At 39.5% G+C, this 19,854-nt stretch overlaps 1 protein-coding gene across 3 annotated transcripts in view; it reads left to right on the top strand.

Moving 5' to 3' along the window:
• gpc1b (glypican 1b) overlaps positions 1-9,126 on the top strand; it is a 64,281-nt gene extending 55,155 nt beyond the window's left edge. For all 3 annotated transcript variants that reach the window (XM_034226144.1, XM_034226143.1, XM_034226145.1), the window contains 6 exons: positions 1,441-1,606; positions 1,762-1,892; positions 3,858-3,986; positions 4,311-4,444; positions 4,982-5,157; positions 5,653-9,126. In XM_034226144.1, coding sequence (XP_034082035.1) covers positions 1,441-1,606; positions 1,762-1,892; positions 3,858-3,986; positions 4,311-4,444; positions 4,982-5,157; positions 5,653-5,852 — 936 coding nt within the window. In that variant the 3' untranslated portion in view covers positions 5,853-9,126. The remainder of the gene's footprint in view (positions 1-1,440; positions 1,607-1,761; positions 1,893-3,857; positions 3,987-4,310; positions 4,445-4,981; positions 5,158-5,652) is intronic.
• The last annotated feature ends 10,728 nt before the right edge of the window (positions 9,127-19,854 follow it).

Here is a 19,854-nt window from a genome sequence, read left to right as displayed (position 1 = left end):
ATTTGTTTTCCCACCTGATTCCTATTGTTGTCCTATTCCCACTGTATATTTGTTAAAATCTGGATTGAACTGTGTCTTTGCTGTTAGAATAGCTGTTTCCAGGAAAAGCATCAGGCTGGCCCAGATGCCAGCTAAGAGGAGCTTTGTATGCGTAGCTGGGCTCATTCCATCTCTCTCTCTCTCTCTCTCTCTCTCTCCTCTCTCTCTCTCTCTCTCTCTCTCTCTCTCTCTCTCTCTCTCTCTCTCTCTCTCTCTCTCTCTCTCTCTCTCTCTCTCTCTCTCTCTCTCTCTCTCTCTCTCTCTCTCTCTCTCTCTCTCTCTCTCTCTCTCTCTCTCTATATACACACACACACACACACACACTTCCTGAGGTTTTGTATGCATAGCTGTACTCTCTTGCGAACAGAGCTTACTGGTATTAACCCAGTTTCACTTTTCACGCACCAAGGCCCTTTCCTAGGGGAACAGCCTTGTGGGATAGAGAGGGAGGAATGGAAAAAGCAGGAAGGATGGATTGAGGGACTGAGAATACTTGTATGAATGTCAGAGCCTTTTCATCGCATGTGAAACAAAAAGCGAATTCTCCCAAAGTGGTTTCCAAGGAAACTGTGCTGAATGAAAGTCTGGTGCAATCTGAAAAAAGGTCACCATGGGAGGTGACCTCCGACGGTTCTGTGACTGTCATTGTCTGGCTAAAGACATTTTCATCTACTTATTTTATTAAAAATGAACACTTAGGTATAGCATATTGAATTATCTTGTTCTGTAGTGGCAGTGATTTTATAAGAGAACATCAAATATACCTTTTGAACAACTGCTGCTGTCATTTTTATCTTTAACGGTCTCCTATTATACAGTTTTTTATCAATATATTATAGTTCTCAGTTATATACAAAACATGTCTCTGAAGTGGTTGGCTCGAAATACCAACAAAATCATGCATTGTAGTATCCCATCAACCCCTCTGTTTCAGCCCTGTTTCAAAAGCGCTGATTCTGTGTCTGTTACTTTAGATGAAAATAAGGAGCCACTCCCCACGCCCCTCTGCGAGATATTTGGTTAAAAAGAACACAAAGATGCTCTAGGAGGAGATTCAGGTGATAAGGTGGGGGGGGGGGTTACCTTGATTGGTTATTGGCTAATGGTTACACAACCCAAAAAAACGTTATGTTATCATAAAATGGCCAAAATCTGATCAGCTCATTTTCAGACAGGTTTTTATAGAAATGGATCAGGACAAAAAGTGAGGGAAACTTTTTTCCTGAAACTTTCAGAATCTCTTTACACATAGAGGACACATGTTTATGTATAAAAGACATGAAAAAGTGGATTTTGCATAATAGGTGACCTTTAAGACTATTATATCATATTTGCTTAAATCATAAAACAGTAACTTTTCATCCAGGTGGTGTAAGTTTATTTTTGTCTTTGCCCTACCAGGTGCAGCTGAGCCAGGAGTGCATGCGGGCCATGATGACGATGACGTACTGTCCCCACTGCCGCGGCATGGCCTCCGCCAGACCTTGTGCCAGCTACTGCAGCAATGTCATGAAGGGCTGTCTTGCCAACCAGGCGGACCTCAACACCGAGTGGAGGCATCTGGCAGGTAGGGAGCAGACAGCCATTTACACATGCATCCAATCAGCCATATGGTTCCTCATTGTTTCACACATGATGCTACTTTCTGCAATGAAAACCAGTGTGCCACACATGAATCGTTTCAACCCTTCTTCACGCTAACTGTACCTCCCGTCTCCGTAGAAACAATGATGCAGGTGGCTGGTCGCTTTGATGGTCCATCTGGTGTGGATAACGTGGTCCTCTCCATCCCCACTCGTATATCAGAAGCGATGTTTACCATGATGGATAACATAGAGCCCATCAACAACAAGGTATAGGAGCAAACATTGGTACATGCACATGAAGCTGAATTAACTATACAAACTGTTTATGTGTTTTTTACCAACATAATGCTATAGTCATACTGTAGCAGAATGCAAATGATATTCAAATGATATTTTAAAAGGCCAAACACAAGTTTCTGCAAACTGCAGAACATGTACAGTAGCAATATGGGAACCTCCATCAGCAACCTGCTATATAGCTTCATGGATTATACTGTCACAATGAAAGTTATTTGTTGCATAAACACACAAAAGATATCTGCAAAAAGTTTCATTTTTATATTTGTATTTCTGTTTCTATTAGAGTTTTGTCTGTGCTCTTTGCAGTGGGTGTGATGTCACGCACAGGATTTAGCAATGCTGTAAACAAAATGATATGGCAGATGTCATTGTTTGCCAGTAACAAGGCTTCTGTCAATCAAATCTGTTCAAAGCACAACCACATAGTCCTGCAGAAGCAGATTTGCTGACTCTTGATTATTCAGTCATAAATATTTCATGTTACACAGGAATAATATTCAGAACCACTTGGTAAAGCGCTAAAAGTAGTGGTAAGTTAAAGAAACTTGGTGTAAAATATACCCTTACTTGTCAGTTTAGTATCCCCTATGCTATGTTGCCCCTATATTCATTTGTGAAGTTAACACCTGTCCCACCACCACATTATTGCTGTTTCGATGCTACACCTCCTACATTTAAAATAAAAGGATGAGTCATGACACAGCCTGCCAGCCAAGTGTTTACTTTACAGTTGAATGGTTTCATGTGATCCTGCACTGGCAGCAATTGAAATCTGGCTCAGTTGTTTGAAGGCGGAAAACATGGTATATTTTGAGTGGAAGACAAAGCTTCCTCTGTGCCGATTTGCTGTCAAAGAGTCCAGCTGTTTGAGGTGAGCCATAGCATAGCAGACTGCCTCTGAACCGGTTTGAGTTGGAAATCATCTCACAACTTCAGCTTCAGCTCTAGTGGAAAGTCTGCGTTTATTCCACAGAAGTCATTCATGTTGAGTATTATGGTTGTCACAGTGTTGGACAGATTATCTCCAATTTACATAATCTGTTGACATCAAAAGCCATATGTTGTGTTATGTACTTACTACAAATGGAAGCATATCTAATACAGCTGTAAAAAACTGCAGCGTGGATACAGCGTGTGTTTCAGGTCTGTCTGTCGTGTAACGGAGTCAATGCCATGTTTTATGTCCATTATTCTATCTGCTGTGAACCACACAACACCAATGAGTTATGCTGACAGACATGACTGGAAGCTTAAAACAGGATTATTTTATAGTTATGTGTGAAGGTTCAAAGGCTTGAGGCTCCTCTAAGCAGGCCAGATTGGATGACAGATTGACTGCAGTCTTACTTTATTCCCTGGACTCCATTTATAAAATGTAAGCCCCATAAGGGGAATAGTGCTTTCTGAGCTTTGAATCAATCTGCTGGAGCGATCCTGTGATTGACTCTTGGGATGTGGCAAATAATCAGCGCCACTTGTCGCTGTTGGCTTTTAAATGTATAGATTTATGTGTAGTTACTACTTAGTATATTTATACATAAGTTGGTGTCAAACTAAATGCTTTGGTGATACAGTATGAGTATGGGTTTATTGGATTCTATTCAAAAGCCTGGTTTCAGAGGCATCACATTTCATTCTTGTTAACACCAACCCCAATAAAAATCCAGGATATGAACCACATGGTAGGGAAGTAAAGTTTATTGAGAGAGTCTGGTGGCGTACAGTTCATGTTACTAGTTCAAAAGGTTTAAGAGGATAAAGCGTAGCTCTGTTTTGGTTCTTACAGTGATTTAAAAGCTGAATAAACTTCATAAACATTTTCAAAACAAAACTGATTAAATATCCTCATTTCACCCTTTTGCTAACTTTTCCCCCTCTTGTGTGTCCCTCTACATTTCCGTCTTGTCTTTACTTCACTGTCTCCTGCCTCAGTTGTTCCAGGCCTGTGGCAACCTCAGAGAAGGAGGAACCAGCAGCACAGGAGCTGACGACATCGTGAAGAAAGGAAAGGTTACAGTGGAGGATAGGTTGGGAACCAGCACTAATCAAATGGAAAAACTGGTGAGTATTTACCCGAAAAAATCGGTGTCCTTTTTATTGCTTTCTGATGGCCTAATCCAGCCTATTCACAGTGATGGTTTATGACATAAGAACCATTGCTCATCATGGCCAATCAAACCCTTTTTTTTGTTCATTTCACCTTTACACAGTAACTATGGGGTGATTAGATGGGACTGAATGCTTGAATGGATGAATGATTCAGATGACTGAGAGCACTGAAACTGGTTATTGAGGGAGAAGGAATGTATTTATCTGTTGAGTGTACCTTAATGCTGTGATTTTGTATAAAAGTTCACAAATGTGCTGTTGTCAACTCTGCCTCAGGTGTCTGATGTAACCATGAGACTGAGGGAAATGCAGCCGTACTGGGTTTCTCTCCCAAGTGTTCTCTGCAGTGACAGAGTGGCCACAGGAACAGGGGCCGAGGATAAATGTTGGAACGGCATGAGCCGTGCCAGGTAAGGCTTATAAACCATACTGTATGAAGAAAATATGATACGGCAAAACAAGAATTGATATCTTTAAAAAATGATGGTCAGTGAGTTATATTAAGATTCACGTCCCATACAGTTGTCATGAAAGTAGGAATTAGCTTTAGAGACCAAAACCAATGTAAACATGCCTATTTCTGCAAGGGGCTCTATTGGGATGGAGCAACTCTCAAGTGGCAATTCGATGAAGTGCAGTTTTTTGGCACTTTGGCGTTGGGTTGTTTTTACAGAAACCAATGTTCTCTTTTGTATGACCAGTAGCTTATGATAGCTAATAGCAGGTTTTCAACCAGATTTTTACAGAATAGAATAGTACATGCCACCACTGTTAGGCTTATCAACTAATAAGGATATTTTAAAGCAACTGACTCAACAGAATCCTCAAAAATGAAGGGAACTTAAGGTGTTTTTATCCTGCCATTGACAAATTGACAGTACTGACTGTTCAGCAAGTTACATATTCACTAATTAACTGTGGTTTAAAAAAAAAATCATGTTTGCCAGGTACTTTCCCGAAGTGATGGGCGATGGCTTGGCCAGCCAGATCAACAACCCTGAAGTGGAAATCGACATCACGAAACCAGACATGACAATACGACAACAGATAATGCAGCTGAAGATCATGACGCACCGCCTGAAGAATGCTCTGAACGGCCAGGATGTGGACTTTCAGGACACTAGTGAGTAGTTTTACCATCACAGCCCACAAGGTTCCGAAGAACACTTCACAAGAAACTGCATCCCAGAAAACTCCCTAATGATTAGAAACTTTGTAACTAGGTCTAGATTAAGGGAAGTGACTCTGTTTCTATTAATCTGATCTTCTATCTTGGCTTGTATAAACTCTAGCAAAATGGCAACAATCAGTGTGGAACTAAGATGAAGGCATAAATATGCCTGGCCTAAATCAAAGTGCCTTTTTAAATTATTGAAGTCATATTTTGTACCACATACAGTTAGATGCTGGTGAAATCCTCATCCTTTTTCTTGGCTTTCCCCATGGCTCATATTTATTCATATGGAAGCTGATCAAATAGTGTATGTGCAAAGTATGTTTAAAATGCATGAGTATAAGGCAGTGGTCTTACTATGTTTATTCTATGAAAATCATAAATCATTTTAAAATTGTTTGCATATTGTACCATAAAACTAATTTCCTGACCTTCTGTCTGTAGGTGATGACGTCAGCGGATCAGGAAGTGGCGTGTGCGCTGATGACGTGTGCGCCCGTAGCCCGCGCCTTATTATCCCTGTTACCCATCGACCCGTGGACTACCTTCCAGAAAACAAGAAGGTGAAAGCCTCCGCCAACCAGAACCTCCCCGGGATCCCCATCTATCTTCTTTCACTGCTCATGTTGCTGCTCCGGCGATAATTGACGGGGGAATCTACAAACTGGGACTGAGTTTGGGACATGGAGGTTGGAGAGAGTCGGAAAGGGGAGGGAGGAGATGTTGAGGGTTAGTTACTTTGCCAAAACTAAAAAAGGTATAAATATTAAACACAAAAAATCACTTGGACGAACTTCCTTTTGGTTTTAAATTAGAACAAAATGGAATTACGAGTATTCATGAATGGTTTTAGTTCTGCTCTCTTCTTTAATTTCTTGCTATATTACCACACCACTAGAGCTGGTCTTTTCGCATCTTCTTATGTTTTGTTTCTGGTGTTGGGTTTCTCTGAGATTATATCTGTAGACATGTGTGTAAGACTATGTTGCTAACAGTATGTTGGTGTTGACACCACAGGGAGAGGGAGAATGGGGCTTTACAGTGGCGCTCAGATACATATATTTGTTATTCCACTCCTTCAAAACAGCACTTGTGTTCATTAGAATTATTTATTTATTAATAACTCACAAATGACCCCAACATGGATGTATCACTCCCAAATGTTTATCGCAAACGAACACAAACATAATTGAATGACAATATTGATGGTTTTTAGTGGGAGATAATCTGGACAGCACGACCCAGCAGACCTCGTAATACATTAAGCCTCACATCATTATTACACTTACACACACACACTGGCAGAACGAGGATGTGAGCACTCCTCGTCAGCACTTTTTGCCATTTCATCATGTAAGCTGTAATAATAGCTGTGATCACATTCACAACGACATGATCGTCTAATGTGGGAGTAACGTGACCCATGCACCATCCATCCATCCACTCAACCCCTACATTCCCCCTGCTGGGGCAGATCTCCCTCTCTCTCCAGACCCTGCTAGCTGTGTAGGATCAACTGGAGAGTCTCGTGTAAGCAAAACACAATCTGTGCTGGGCCAGGTCTCAGATGACAGCAGCTTCCCACTATAGAGCACTGTAGAGTATGTGGAATGGGGGAGTCGGTTTAAGATTGCCGTCACAGCAAATGATTGACAGTTCATGATGTGGGAAACGTGAAGCAGAGCAGAAATGTACAGAAGCAGAAACACTGCTGTCATGTAGACTTTTTTTTTTGTACTATTCTTTTGTTGTGCACAGCAGAGCAAAAATATAATATGCATAATTGTGTGTGCTCTCTGCCAAGGCCCAGTGCTCCTTTGATTAGCATCATAATCGCAATGTCTTGCTTTTTTTGTCTAATTTCAGCAAGAATCCATAATCAGTCTTTTAAATCCTTCAACTATTTGTATGGCAGACACAACAGTGTACATATTTTTGATTTGTTTTTTGTTTTTTCTATAAGAAAATAGCCAATTAGGTATCAAGATTTTATAACAGCCAGATCATTGTATGCTACGATTCGTATTTCATTCATCATCTGTCAAAGCTTATACATATCTGCCTTCCATTTCCTTGCAATGTTTTTCTATATCAGTGCCTCTTTATTCCCACCCCCTTCTCCCTCTACCCTTCTCCCTGCTCATCGGTTATAATGACCTGTAAAGCGTTCCTCATGCTTCTACATGGTGGCAAGGCAATAAGACAATGACACAGTGCTTCATTACGTGTCAAACTTACTAGGAATGTTGTGGGAACACACAGTGTGCAACTTTTCCTGATGAGAAGCTTGCTGGGGAGGAAAAACATACCACATTTGAATTCAAAGCAATGTCAAAGCTCTCATTTAAGAACGCTGTGTGGAGGATGATGGGATGATAGTTGCATGTGTGTATGTGTGTGGATGTGTGCACTTCTTTTTTATTGATAAAGCAAAAGAGGGACAGACGATAGAGCCTTTATAAATCTTGTTTGGATGGCACAGAAATAAAATGTATTGACATTTATTGGATTCACGTCACTGAATAGTGCATTTAAACTGACAGATACGGGATATTGAAATAGCTAATTTCTTAAATAATGTGATTTTCAAACAATCTGGATTAATTATATCTTTGCTTGTCAGTATCATGTGTGACAAATACAGTTATCTTGTCGGAAAGAAACTGGCACATATTTTAAATTACATCATGGCTTCATTTGTACACTGGAACAATCCACCATGATATGTCATGAATAAAAAATATAACAAATTGGTTAACTGCAGATTTAATTAAGTTGTTGGGAGATCAGTCAAGATTTAAGAAGCACATCTGTTAGATACTTGGTTTATTACTGCTCTGGAATTGGGTGAGGCTGTTGTCATAACTATTGATCATATTTACTTTTTAGATATGCTTAGTTAATGAATGCAATGTTTGCTGTGTGTATGCCTGTGTGTCCTTCCTGTTTGTCCCTGGTTAAATAAATCTGCCTGTGACTGCCATTGACACTTTGTCTAGTGTTGGGGTCCCTATTTTGACTCAAAAAGAGAGGTACAATAGTATTGGATGATCCAGTGGGGGGGAAATATACATTTTGAACAAAGAACAATTAGTAATATCACCACATGGTACTTCTTGTTGTGACCCTTGAGAAAAATCTGAATATGTATGTGAAAGTCCACATGAAACCCTGTAAAGAATGAGAAATGACTCCAACTGTGATGGTGACATTCCAATTCAAAGACGACTTGCGACTCACAACTTCAGTTTCAATGGCTGCCTCACAATGTCATCGGCTGAAATTTGCACAACCCCTCCCTCTCTCCTCTTCCTCCTTTTGATCTCATTAATTTGTTGCTCAAAGTCCCCCTCCCTTTTATAAAACCTGCACTTTTATGAGGCCAATAAATGGCATTGTCTGCACAAAGACATCACAAGATGGTCGATCAATACGCAAGTCAACACCTTCCAGAAACGACTATTGATTGAGGATGTGTGTATGCAGATAGACATGGCCCAGCAAGACATCTCCTGTTCAACTATAATGAACCAGTGTAAAACCAAAGCCCCTGTGTGTGAGAGGAAGCAGGAGAAAGGTCCTTAGTGCTGATCTCAAATCAGCTTGTGCACCTTAATCCTGCCCTCATTCATTAAGGGGGAAAAATGCAAAGCCGGATATGCCACCATTTAAAGACAGCTTTATTTTACACTGAGTTGAATACAAGAGGGATTTCTTAAAGGTGCCAATTTATGATGAAAAAAAGTACTTTTAATTCTTGTTTATATGTACTTTGGTTTTGTTGTTATCAGAAATCTATGGAGAATGTGTGCTTATGGTGAAGATAGATGCCAGAAAGAGGTTAAAAAATACAAATGTCTCATTTGCTGTTGTATCTGAAATCTTGTGTCAATTATATACATTGTAAGATTTTCAACATGCCTGTGTCCTGTGTCTTTAATGGTGGGTGTAGTCTGTGATAGATACGAAATGGAGAAAAATATATTTTGCTTTAGATTTATATCTGGAAGGTCTTAAAATGGTTTACAGTGTGTTCTCAAACCCCTTAACTTACACAACATTCAAATCTATTGTATTTACCTTTCTTAAGTGTTTGGTCTTCTTCAAATTGTGCATACCCTCTGACCAAATCATGTCCCAGAATGCACCGGGGCACACTGCCACCTAAAAAGGGCCAATGCACTCCAGTGATGATGTCAGAGATGACAGCTGTTGTCGAGCATTGCCACACCGGAAAAAAACAGCCACATGTTGAGAACACACTAAGTGCTTTGTCTTGTTTTGGTGTATAGACAATGGAACGATCACCCCCCTCAGGATGGTTTTAACAAGATGTACTTGACCATGATCCTATGGGAGACTAAAATGCCACGCTTCACATACAGAGCTGCTGTGTACAAAGTGCTTCCAGTATGTGAACACCAGCTAAATACTTTGTGGTTCTAGTGTGGAGCTGCAATGTTTCCATGTCTGTCATGAGGTTACAAATTATGGGAATGAAAAATGCCTTGAGAAAAACTTAAAATGCAGTTGGGTCAGGGCAGCAATGTTTATTGAAGATTATGAATATTAAAGTATGTCAAAATAAATCAAGTGCCACCCTATCTGCCTCTAAACACTGCTAAAATACACAGGATCTGTCCTTGTAGGTCGACCTTCTTTACAGCAGAGGCTGTTTGATGTCACAACATAGGAATTCAGAGTGTGTCTGAAGACATTTAACAATCCCAGCTCTCAAATTGTTTTTAAAATCAATCTCACACTTAATATAGTTCTACTCAGTGATAGGGCACATTGTTCTCCCTATGGAGGGACAATTATATTATTCAATTTCACTGGAATTATAAATCATCTCTCTGCAGTCCCCTTCCCTCAGCATCTGTGCACACATACAAGAGACACATTACTATTGCCAACTATTGATTGTGTCTGAAGCTTTTCACCTTCTCCCTTGCTCACAGCACACACAGCTGCACACATGCACCCAAGTTTATTCTCAGCCTTTTGGCTTTCAGCTTGCCCTTTGGTTCACAGCGCTTTTATGACTGACTGCTTCACAACCATTACACACACGGTCTCCATTTTTGAAATATCAGCTCAACAGGGCAAAACACTTGTCAATAAAATCTCCTCAGCTCAGTACACCCTGAAGTGCCTTTTCCTTTAGGCTGCACCGTGCCTTATACGGTACCATGCTACCAGATTTGTGAACTTAATATCTTATGAACCCTTTTAATTTATATCATTTTCAGAGATGTTATAAATATAGGGTTATGATCTTTCCCATAAAATGTTGAATCCATTTTAGTGTGAGAGAAAAATAATTGGGCTGCTGTACTATTTCAAATAAATGTTATACTGGAGTAGTGAAGAACATTAGCTTTCTCTCTTTGACAGCAGGTCCAATGTATTTTAATTTGGATAACACAAAGAAAGAATTCAGGTTTCCACAACAAAGTGTAAAATATTGAAAGGGAGAGTGTGGAAGTTCAGTTGAAATACTTAGAGGCTGTTTTCGATCCAACAACCCCTACATGGCTGCAAATGTGCTCAGACATATTCTCTCAACTTTTTTTCCTCACCCTTTGATCTGCCTTGTAATTTAACTAAAGCCTCCTGCTTGCTCTCTGATTTATTTTCTCAGCTATCTCTAGAACCGAGCTGTCTGAGTTGTTATATAATTTTCCATCAGTACTTACATTTGAGATCAAGGGCTTCACATCATTGCCTCTGTCAGATCAGATGACTGAATATCAGATGAGTCAAACTACATAAAACCTCACACAGATGCAGTTCCTGGTGAAACAGTACAAATGCACATACTGCCACCCAGTGGAGAAAGGCTTTTGTAACACTTTAAGGACAATTTGATTGCTCAAAATACAAGTTAGGATGAAAGTTCTTAATAACATAACAAATATGACTGTAAGGACAAAGTTGACAAAACTGCTTTAAATGTATTAATGACACATTTCTAACCAATTCTACTAACATACTAAGCCAACAAATATAATAAACTACGTAAACTGCTATAGCCCCAATGTGGATTTGACTGTGTGGCAAAAACCAAAATGTATGGGATATGATGTTGTTCTTATGCGTTCATTATATTGTAAAAAACAAAGTTGACAAAACTTTCAATGCATGAAAGACAACAGCTGCAATTTATAACCAATTCTAAGCCAACAGTTACAATAAACTAAGTAAATGGACTGTACTTATATAAGACCCCTCAAAGCGCTTTACATACTACATGTCGTTCATCCATTCATACAGAGCAGTGTATGTTACTCCAGGAACTAACATGCATACACATTCACACACCGTTGGCCATGCCATCGGGAGCAACTCAGGGTTAAGTATCTTGCCCAAGGATACATCGACATGTTGACTGCATGGGCTGGGATCGAACCCACAACCTTCTGGTTGAAAGACGACCGCACTCCCTCACAGCCACAGTCGCCTAAGTAAGCTACTATAGCCACCATAGATGAATGAGATGTGTTGTTGTACATATTTGTTCATCATTGTTAAGTATAACTAACAGTAATGCAGCTCAAACGTTGTGTATGTTTACCATAGACGTGTACACATAGTGGCCAAAGAGTTATGCCACTTGCTACCCTGAGCAGTGTCAGTCAAGGTGTGTTTAGTGATGCTGGGTTTAATAAGTGTTTTTAAATGAAGCATGGAACGTTTTATTTTAATATTCAACTGCCACACTCAAAATGTTTTGTCAGCTGTATATGATAATTTAAATTTGTTTCTAGCAAAAATGTTTAACTGTGTTTAATTTTTTTTTTAAGTTTGCCACTGTTAAAAATAAATGGTTTCAAAATAAATATTGTGCTTAAACTATGACACAAAGCACTCTTTAAGAAAATGCACAATATATTTAATCTGTGTGTTTGTAGTCAAGATAATCCATAACATTTCCTGTTTTTCCTCAAACATAAATTACTTGTACAAAAACATGAGTTTAGAAAATATCCAACACAAAATCAGATGATATTGTATGAACAATTCTGGATAATCAACTGTATTGTTGTGGCCATTTCTCACAGAGAACACACAATTAATTGACATAAAACAGATAGGTTTTTTCACTCAGTTTATGTAATCCAGGGGTGTCCAAACTTTTTTCAACGTGAGGCGTTCAAAAAAATCAATCAAATGTAGGTAAATGATGCTTGTGAGTGTTGGCAGCTCATCCCATAAAACAGAAGCCTCAGATTGATTATAATAAGGAGAAATAGGAAAGGGTGTATTTCAAGCTTGTTATGTAAATAAGTCATTGGGCTCTTTTCTTATCAACTAAGATATGTTAGAAAACCTTTCCAACTTGAATTGACTGAATGTATTTGAAAAGTGGTCTTATTTACACATGAATATACTGTGTAATATATGTTTACATTTATATATTTAAGAAGTACATTATAAGACAAGCACATGTTTCATTAGTGGGCCATATTCCATTATACTTTTTGAATTAGCTGAGGGCCGATTCAAAATGGTCAGCGGGCCGCATTTGGCCCCCAGGCCGTAGTTTGGACACCCCTGATGTAATCCCTTAACCATGGATTTATGGAGAACTATGGACTATCACCACTAGAGGTCATTGTTATTTCATCAGATTCACAAGGATGAGATACAGTAGTGAGTCAAATGCAAAGCTAATTCATCAAATGTTCACAGTTACCGGGTGATATGGCTTAATCAAGCACTAAGAAGTGGGTTCATGGATTCTAAACTCAGTGTCTGGAAAGGCTGGCATGAATACAACTGAACAGAGAGAGCATACAAACACACTCACACAGTTCAGATCCAGAGCACATGTCATGAAATAAAGGTAACCCATGGTACTGGCAGTAGAATCATGGGAGGTATTTCTCAAGTGATCATTTCAAAGTGTCATTTTTAATTAACTTTTCAGAACATTATCCACCTTTCAAAATCTGCCCAAATGTTGTCCTTTCATAACCACACAGCAGAGTGCACTGCAGGCCTCTGGTAAACAGCAGGGGTTTTTCAGTTATTAAACTCCATTCACTATGTGGCGGTAATGCAAATATCAGGGTTCAGACCGCCAACGAAAATGACGAAGAAAAAGAAAACCCAGCTGCCTGCCAAACAAGGATACAGCGTGGTGCAAGTGTGAAACAATAGAAGAAGGTACATATCTTTACAGTATTGGTACCTAACCCCACACAGGCGGGCATTGTTGGACAACCGCAGTGAAGATAGTTTTAGGTTGAATAATTCACATCAGTGGGCTATATTCTTTCTCAGTTTTCACACAATGTCGGCATTCAGAGGTTAGCTCACACCTGAGCACTTGCTCTTGACCACAGGCTCTAACTTGTATTTAGGGACCGTCAATAAATCACCATTTGAAGAAAAGTTAACCAAATTCTCTTTTAAATACATTGTGCAAACTTGCTCATCAAGTATAATAGATTTGTGGCACACCTTTTTTGTTCAGAAATGTATTCGACGGAAATATAATTTCATTTCTTTTTCAATAGATTCCAATTAAATACTCAAATTCAGCAGTTTTTATTGAGAAGTCTATTTCTTCAATAGCTTAGGTGTATAGTGACCCGTGGGCGTAGGAAGCATCCTGGATGTGGGGGGGACATTTTTAATGGGGGGACCCCCACGAAGAAAAAAAAGAAAATGTCCTGTATTCTGGTGCATTTTAACAGTTTGATACTTTTATGTGGCTATACTAGCATGAGGAAAATGATGGGTACATTTTGTAATTTCATCCAGTAGTAAAGAAAGGAAACATATTTGATTATTAATTCAGAGCCGTCTTTGAATGAATAAAAAGCAGTTTAAATGCCCATTTTTTGCACATTTATATACAACAATAAATATTTGTGGAGAGTCATTTATATATAAATCGCAAAATACATTTGTGAATCCTTCTGTGAGCATTTATTAATATTGAGACTGATCTGACTCCATACAGATGTTAAGTTCACCTAGGAATGGTATCATTGACTTAAATGTTCAAATAAATGTTGCTCTTCTGTCTATATTGGTCATATGATGCCCCTTGACTGAAATGCTTCCTGTTCAATATCCCCACTGATTTCCTTAACATTCTGGGATGAGAGTCCACATCACAATTGACTCTAAACTGTCATTTCCCTTTCATCACTCACCTCAGCAACGGACCTCTCTCCACTGTCCCTGTGTTCTGCCTCTGACTCACTCTCAAGCACCTAGATGTCAAGAGAGGTGGTGAAGTGATCATTATTTATTGAGCAGTATACTCTTTCACATTTAATCATACCAAGTCATACTGAATGTAAATACAACTGACTCTAAAGTAAGTCCCAGTCTGTGACATTGGACATTTTGAAGACTCAAAGTCCCAAGCAGTAGAATATTAGCTAATGTGCACGGAAAATAAACAGTTAACTGAATACTGGGATGGAAATGGCCTATAAGCACTCAGTACAACATAAACACAGCACAAAAAGCTTCTGAATGATAAGAAGTATAATTAAAACATAATTTACATTAGCATTTTGAGAGAGAGTACCGAAGTTAAAGAACTCAGAAAATAATCTCTTATCGAACTGAGGCTCCAGTAAAACACACTGACTGCGTCTACATGGACATCAGTAAGCCGTTCATGAATAGCCTATTATCCCGGTTATGATCATATTGGGGATATGGTGTTTACATGAGCACAGAGAGATCGGGTTATTCATGTTCCCTCTTTACATGATAAATACTAGTGACCTGGCATTTCGATGCCTTTTCTCATCTAAACTATTAAGTAGGCTATTTGAATCTCTCTATCATGACATAAAGACAAAACTACCAGCTGAAGACTTACTTTCCTCTTCTTTGAAATGTTCTTATGTCCATGTTGTCTGGGGGAGAAAACATATCAAACCAAGAGATCGTCAGCTTTGATTTTCGCTGTATTAACCATTTCCTGAACATTTGGTGTGTGTGCTTTACCTCCGCTGCCGGCATCGCTTCATACAACAGATCTGGAGCCTCATTTATAAAGGGATATACGCTCAAAAGATGGCGTACGCCAGTTTCTACGCAATGTTTGCGATTTATAAAATACTAACTTGGCGGGAAAATGTGCGGTCCTCCACGCAAAGAGAAATATGTGGAAATAATACCATAAATAAAATGTTACCTCTCATTTATCATATATGAAGAATTCATTTTCAAACATTGATTAAAGCCCATCTTAAAATGATTAAACAAACGCCCGTTTGCGACTCCTCAATGCACACAAAAACATAACTTGGAGAAATAAATAAATACGGATATGTTATTTAAAACCACCTCGAATATGTTGTGTTAATGTTATGAAATGTTTTCTCATAAATGATGCGGTAAGCAGAAGGACAGAATTAAACTGACGCCGTTTTGCATTTCTATAGATACGAGCAGGGTTTTATATAGCCTACTATCATGTTTAATCGTGTTTTATGCCGTTTGCCAATACTTGATAAGTCGCTCGTAAAACACAGGAGGTATGGAAGCTAAGAAGAACACCATATGTGGTAAATTGTACAGCTAATATAACACAACACATTAGTTGTATTTCCTTTAACTGGTGGATATAGGGTTGCTGCGGGGAGGGGGGGGGGGGGGGGTTGAGATGCACAGGCTGCAGTGGAGACGCTGCGCACAGCTGATCGACAGCTGGAACACAAACCACCAAATACAAAAACATAATTCAGATCCAGTCGTTATGACTCCACACCGGGGGGATTCCCCGTTCACTTCTTACAGTTTCTCATCCAGGGGGTTTCTCCTGTCCCCGGTACAAACACACTGCCTGAGGAAGGCTATGTGTATTGTTTTCAACCCGGTATCACGGCAAGACGTGAACATGTGACGATTTACCATGCTGGGAGACGTGAAGATGTCACGGTTTCGTCCCCTTCAAACGTGACAGCTACACGGTATTGTTAAAGATCAAATGCAAAGCTTCCAAATATGCTACATTTTTATAGAAATGTTGTTTTTAAGACTGCCTGTATTTTTTTAAAAATTTAAATCGAGATAATACACCCAAAAAAAAGCTTTTTATTGATCCAAAACTCGACCCAAAGCCGTCTGAATTTGACATGTAATTCCCAGCAGCCTCCGCGCGCGTGACGTAATAGTGGCCAAACAGTCTCTGGACCAAATATCCCGACTCGGCAGTCTCGGTCACATGTTTTTCGAAAAGAAAACTGAATTAACATGGGTTATTGTTGAGCTTTTTGTTGTACGAACGGTGCGGGATCTGGGAGAGTTTTACATGCATTTCCCAAAGACCAAATCATCCGCAAAATTTTTATTTTTTTAGTGAATCGTGTTGGATGGCAACCGACAAAATGGAGCAAGTTGTATTCTGACCACTTCGCGTGTGATGCATACGACGTTGATCCTGCTATCATGAAGTCTGTTGGTGGAGAAGCATTAATAGCACGTCGGAGGCTGAAACCCGGAGCCGTCCCCTCCATATTTCAGCACAAGAAACCACTGAAAGAACGAAAGAGCCGGGCGATGCAGAAACGCCAAAGAATTGAGGTAAACAACTTTTGATTAGATTTCAAAGCGCACGGAGCACAGCAGATAACGCAGATAACGGAATTGCAGTTTTATTGCTTATAGAGGTGGGCACCGTTAGATTCTGTGTCTTTACGATCATAAACAATGTGTTGGATGTGGAGCTAGGATAAGTAATAAGGGCGCTAGGAGTGATAGGTTAGCATTTTTCGCTCGGGGCTAATTCACTGTTAGCATTGTAGTTTATCTGCAGCTCATTCATTGCTCCTCCACTCATAACGGAAAATGTCGAACGTCCTACAGTCGGTGAGGCAGACTTCTTCTCCCATCTCTTCCTTCACTTTCCCATAGTTGTGGCAGCACTTGTTTTCTCGGCTTGTAGGCATGGTCTGGCAGTTTCCACATCTACACCAATTCTCAGCACCCTCGGCCTCTTCCTCAGATGGCGAACTTGAATCATCGCCATCAGCACTTTCATCGGTGATATCAGGTGACGTTTCCTTGTATTTCCTCTTCGACATCAGAGGCTCGTATAGATATGGTTGGATGTCGACAACATACTCCAGATATTGGGTGGCCTCCGACTCAGAATCAGACATGATAGACGAAACTAAGTTGTACTATCGGCGGAAGCCGCTGCGAGCATTTTTCGCTCGGGGCTAATTCAGAGGCTCACTCAGAGCGCCTGGACTTTATTTTTCTAAACCTCTCTAAAAAGGTCAAATTTCACTTGTTTTGCATCAATCTTGATACAGGGTACTTCCATCCATCCATCCATCCATCTTCTTCCACTTATCCGTGGTCGGGTCGCGGGGGTAGCAGTTCCAGCAGAGAGCCCCAAACTTTCTTTTCCCTGGCGACATCAACCAGCTCTGACTGGGGGATCCCAAGGCGCTCCCAGGCCAGCGAAGATATATAATCCCTCCACCTGGTCCTAGGTCTACCCCTTGGTCTCTTCCCAGCTGGACGTGCCTGGAACACCTCCCTAGGGAGGTGCCCAGGTGGCATCCTAACTAGGTGCCCGAACCACCTCAACTGGCTCCTTTCGACGCGAAGGAGGAGCGGCTCAACTCCGAGTCCCTCCCTGATGACCGAACTTCTCACCTTATCCCTAAGGGAGACACCAGCCACCCTGCGGAGAAAACCCATCTCGGCCGCTTGTATCCGCAGGGTACTTATTATATATTATATGTTATAGTTTGGATTCCTAAAGCTTTTAGTCTATAGTCTACTCAGAATCAGACATGATAGACGAAACTAGTTGTACTATCGGCGGAAGCCGCTGTGATTGATAAGCCAGGTGGAAATATGTTTGGCACATCTGACGTCACGCGCCGCCATCTTGCGGAGAAGCGGCGGAGAAAATCAATCGTCGGACTTGGTGTTGGGGGTTGAACAAAATTAATATTGCGCATTGCCAGACTCATATTATCTCCGATTTTAATACTGCAATATCTTAGATAGTGTTGTAACTATATGATTTCGATTGTACTGGCAATTATACAAAAAGCTTTGCATTTGATCTTTAACCCATGTTAACCAGTGGAGAAATAACCGGAAATACCAAGCAAATGCTACCCCGACGTAATGATTTATTTTTTAATAGTCACACTCGATTACAGCAATTTTCTTGTTGCCCCAGCTGGTCGACACCTCTTTTAGCAGAAACAAAGGCTACATTAATGTATTAAATCGATGTTAATCCATGCGTGTGGATGTGGAAGCAACAGCTTCGCTTCATGCTAATTTACAAACTATTCAACTACAACCGTAGTTATATTTAAAAACATGTTAGAAGGCCTCACGAAATACTTTAATGCACATTAAAATGTAAATGTGAAGGAATGTGTGTATAACAAAATACATCGGTCATTAAACGAAACCGGAAACAGACGTAGGCAAGTTCCTCAGCTCGATGATTGGATGGTTATCTGCAATGCATGCTGGGATTTGGTGTTTATGTGATGTGAAATCTGAAAACGTTTTTTAAAAATACAATAATACTTTATTCCGAGTGTGCTTGCTTTACTCTTTGAAAGTCATCACATAACGGCATTGTAATACACGGTTCGGCTGCATTAAATATGACATATCTGCCGTAGTTCTCTATTTATAGAGCCCTGCTGAGAAGACTTCTGGACAAACAGGAGAACTGCCGCCAAAACTGAAGATGTGACGTGGATCATAAATATATAAGCAATTATACAACATCTTACATTTCTTTTCACACAATGCGTCTCCTTGCAGTATCAACACTAATTCGGCTGACTTTTATATGTGATCCAATTGGTAGATAGGCTGTATTTAAACCATAACCGTGCAGAGCTGATAGAAAGGGACACCTGGTGGTCAAAGCACGTTATTGAATTTTATTATTTTATTATTATATATTAATAGGATCTCTATAAAGTATATTCATTACTCGGTATTCTCTACTAATAGTTCATTAAAGACTGTATATAATGACTAGTTTGAACATCCCTTTCAAGATTTCAAGATTTTATAAGCTAAGGTTTATTGACATATCATATTATACACAACTACTGTGTAGTTATGCAATGAATGAAAAACTTGGGTCGCAGGTTCCTCAACAGTGCATTACAAGACATCTATCAATATGTGTGTATACTCCACCATTAAACTGTCATTCTGCACATTTCTTATACTATCTACATACATCTTATAAGAGTATAATACATATGTATAATATCAGTTTAATAATAAACAAATAAGTGCTTAAACATAGTTAACATTGCAGGAAAGCAATATATTAGACGTTAAGTACTTTGTCAGGCTTAATATTTATCTGTAGATACAAATGTCACTGTGTGTGCTGTGTGCTCTGCATGTGTGTGACCATTAAAGAATCAGAATACCTTTATTAGTTCCACAGAGGGGAAATGTGCAGCGTTACAGCAGGAAAGAGCCACAGACGTGTTGCATATCTTACATGTGTTAAAAAAGTACTAAGTTAGAATACAATAAACAATATGCTAAAAAAGTACTAAGTTATAATATAATAAACAATATGCTAAAAAAAAGATAAAAAGTTACATAATTTTCAAAAATACAGATCAAAAACAAAACGGCATATATATTGATTTA

Source organism: Gymnodraco acuticeps, unplaced genomic scaffold (genome assembly GCF_902827175.1).
Source record: "Gymnodraco acuticeps unplaced genomic scaffold, fGymAcu1.1, whole genome shotgun sequence".
Lineage (NCBI taxonomy): Eukaryota > Metazoa > Chordata > Actinopteri > Perciformes > Bathydraconidae > Gymnodraco > Gymnodraco acuticeps.
This window is presented reverse-complemented; position numbering and strand designations above follow the sequence as displayed.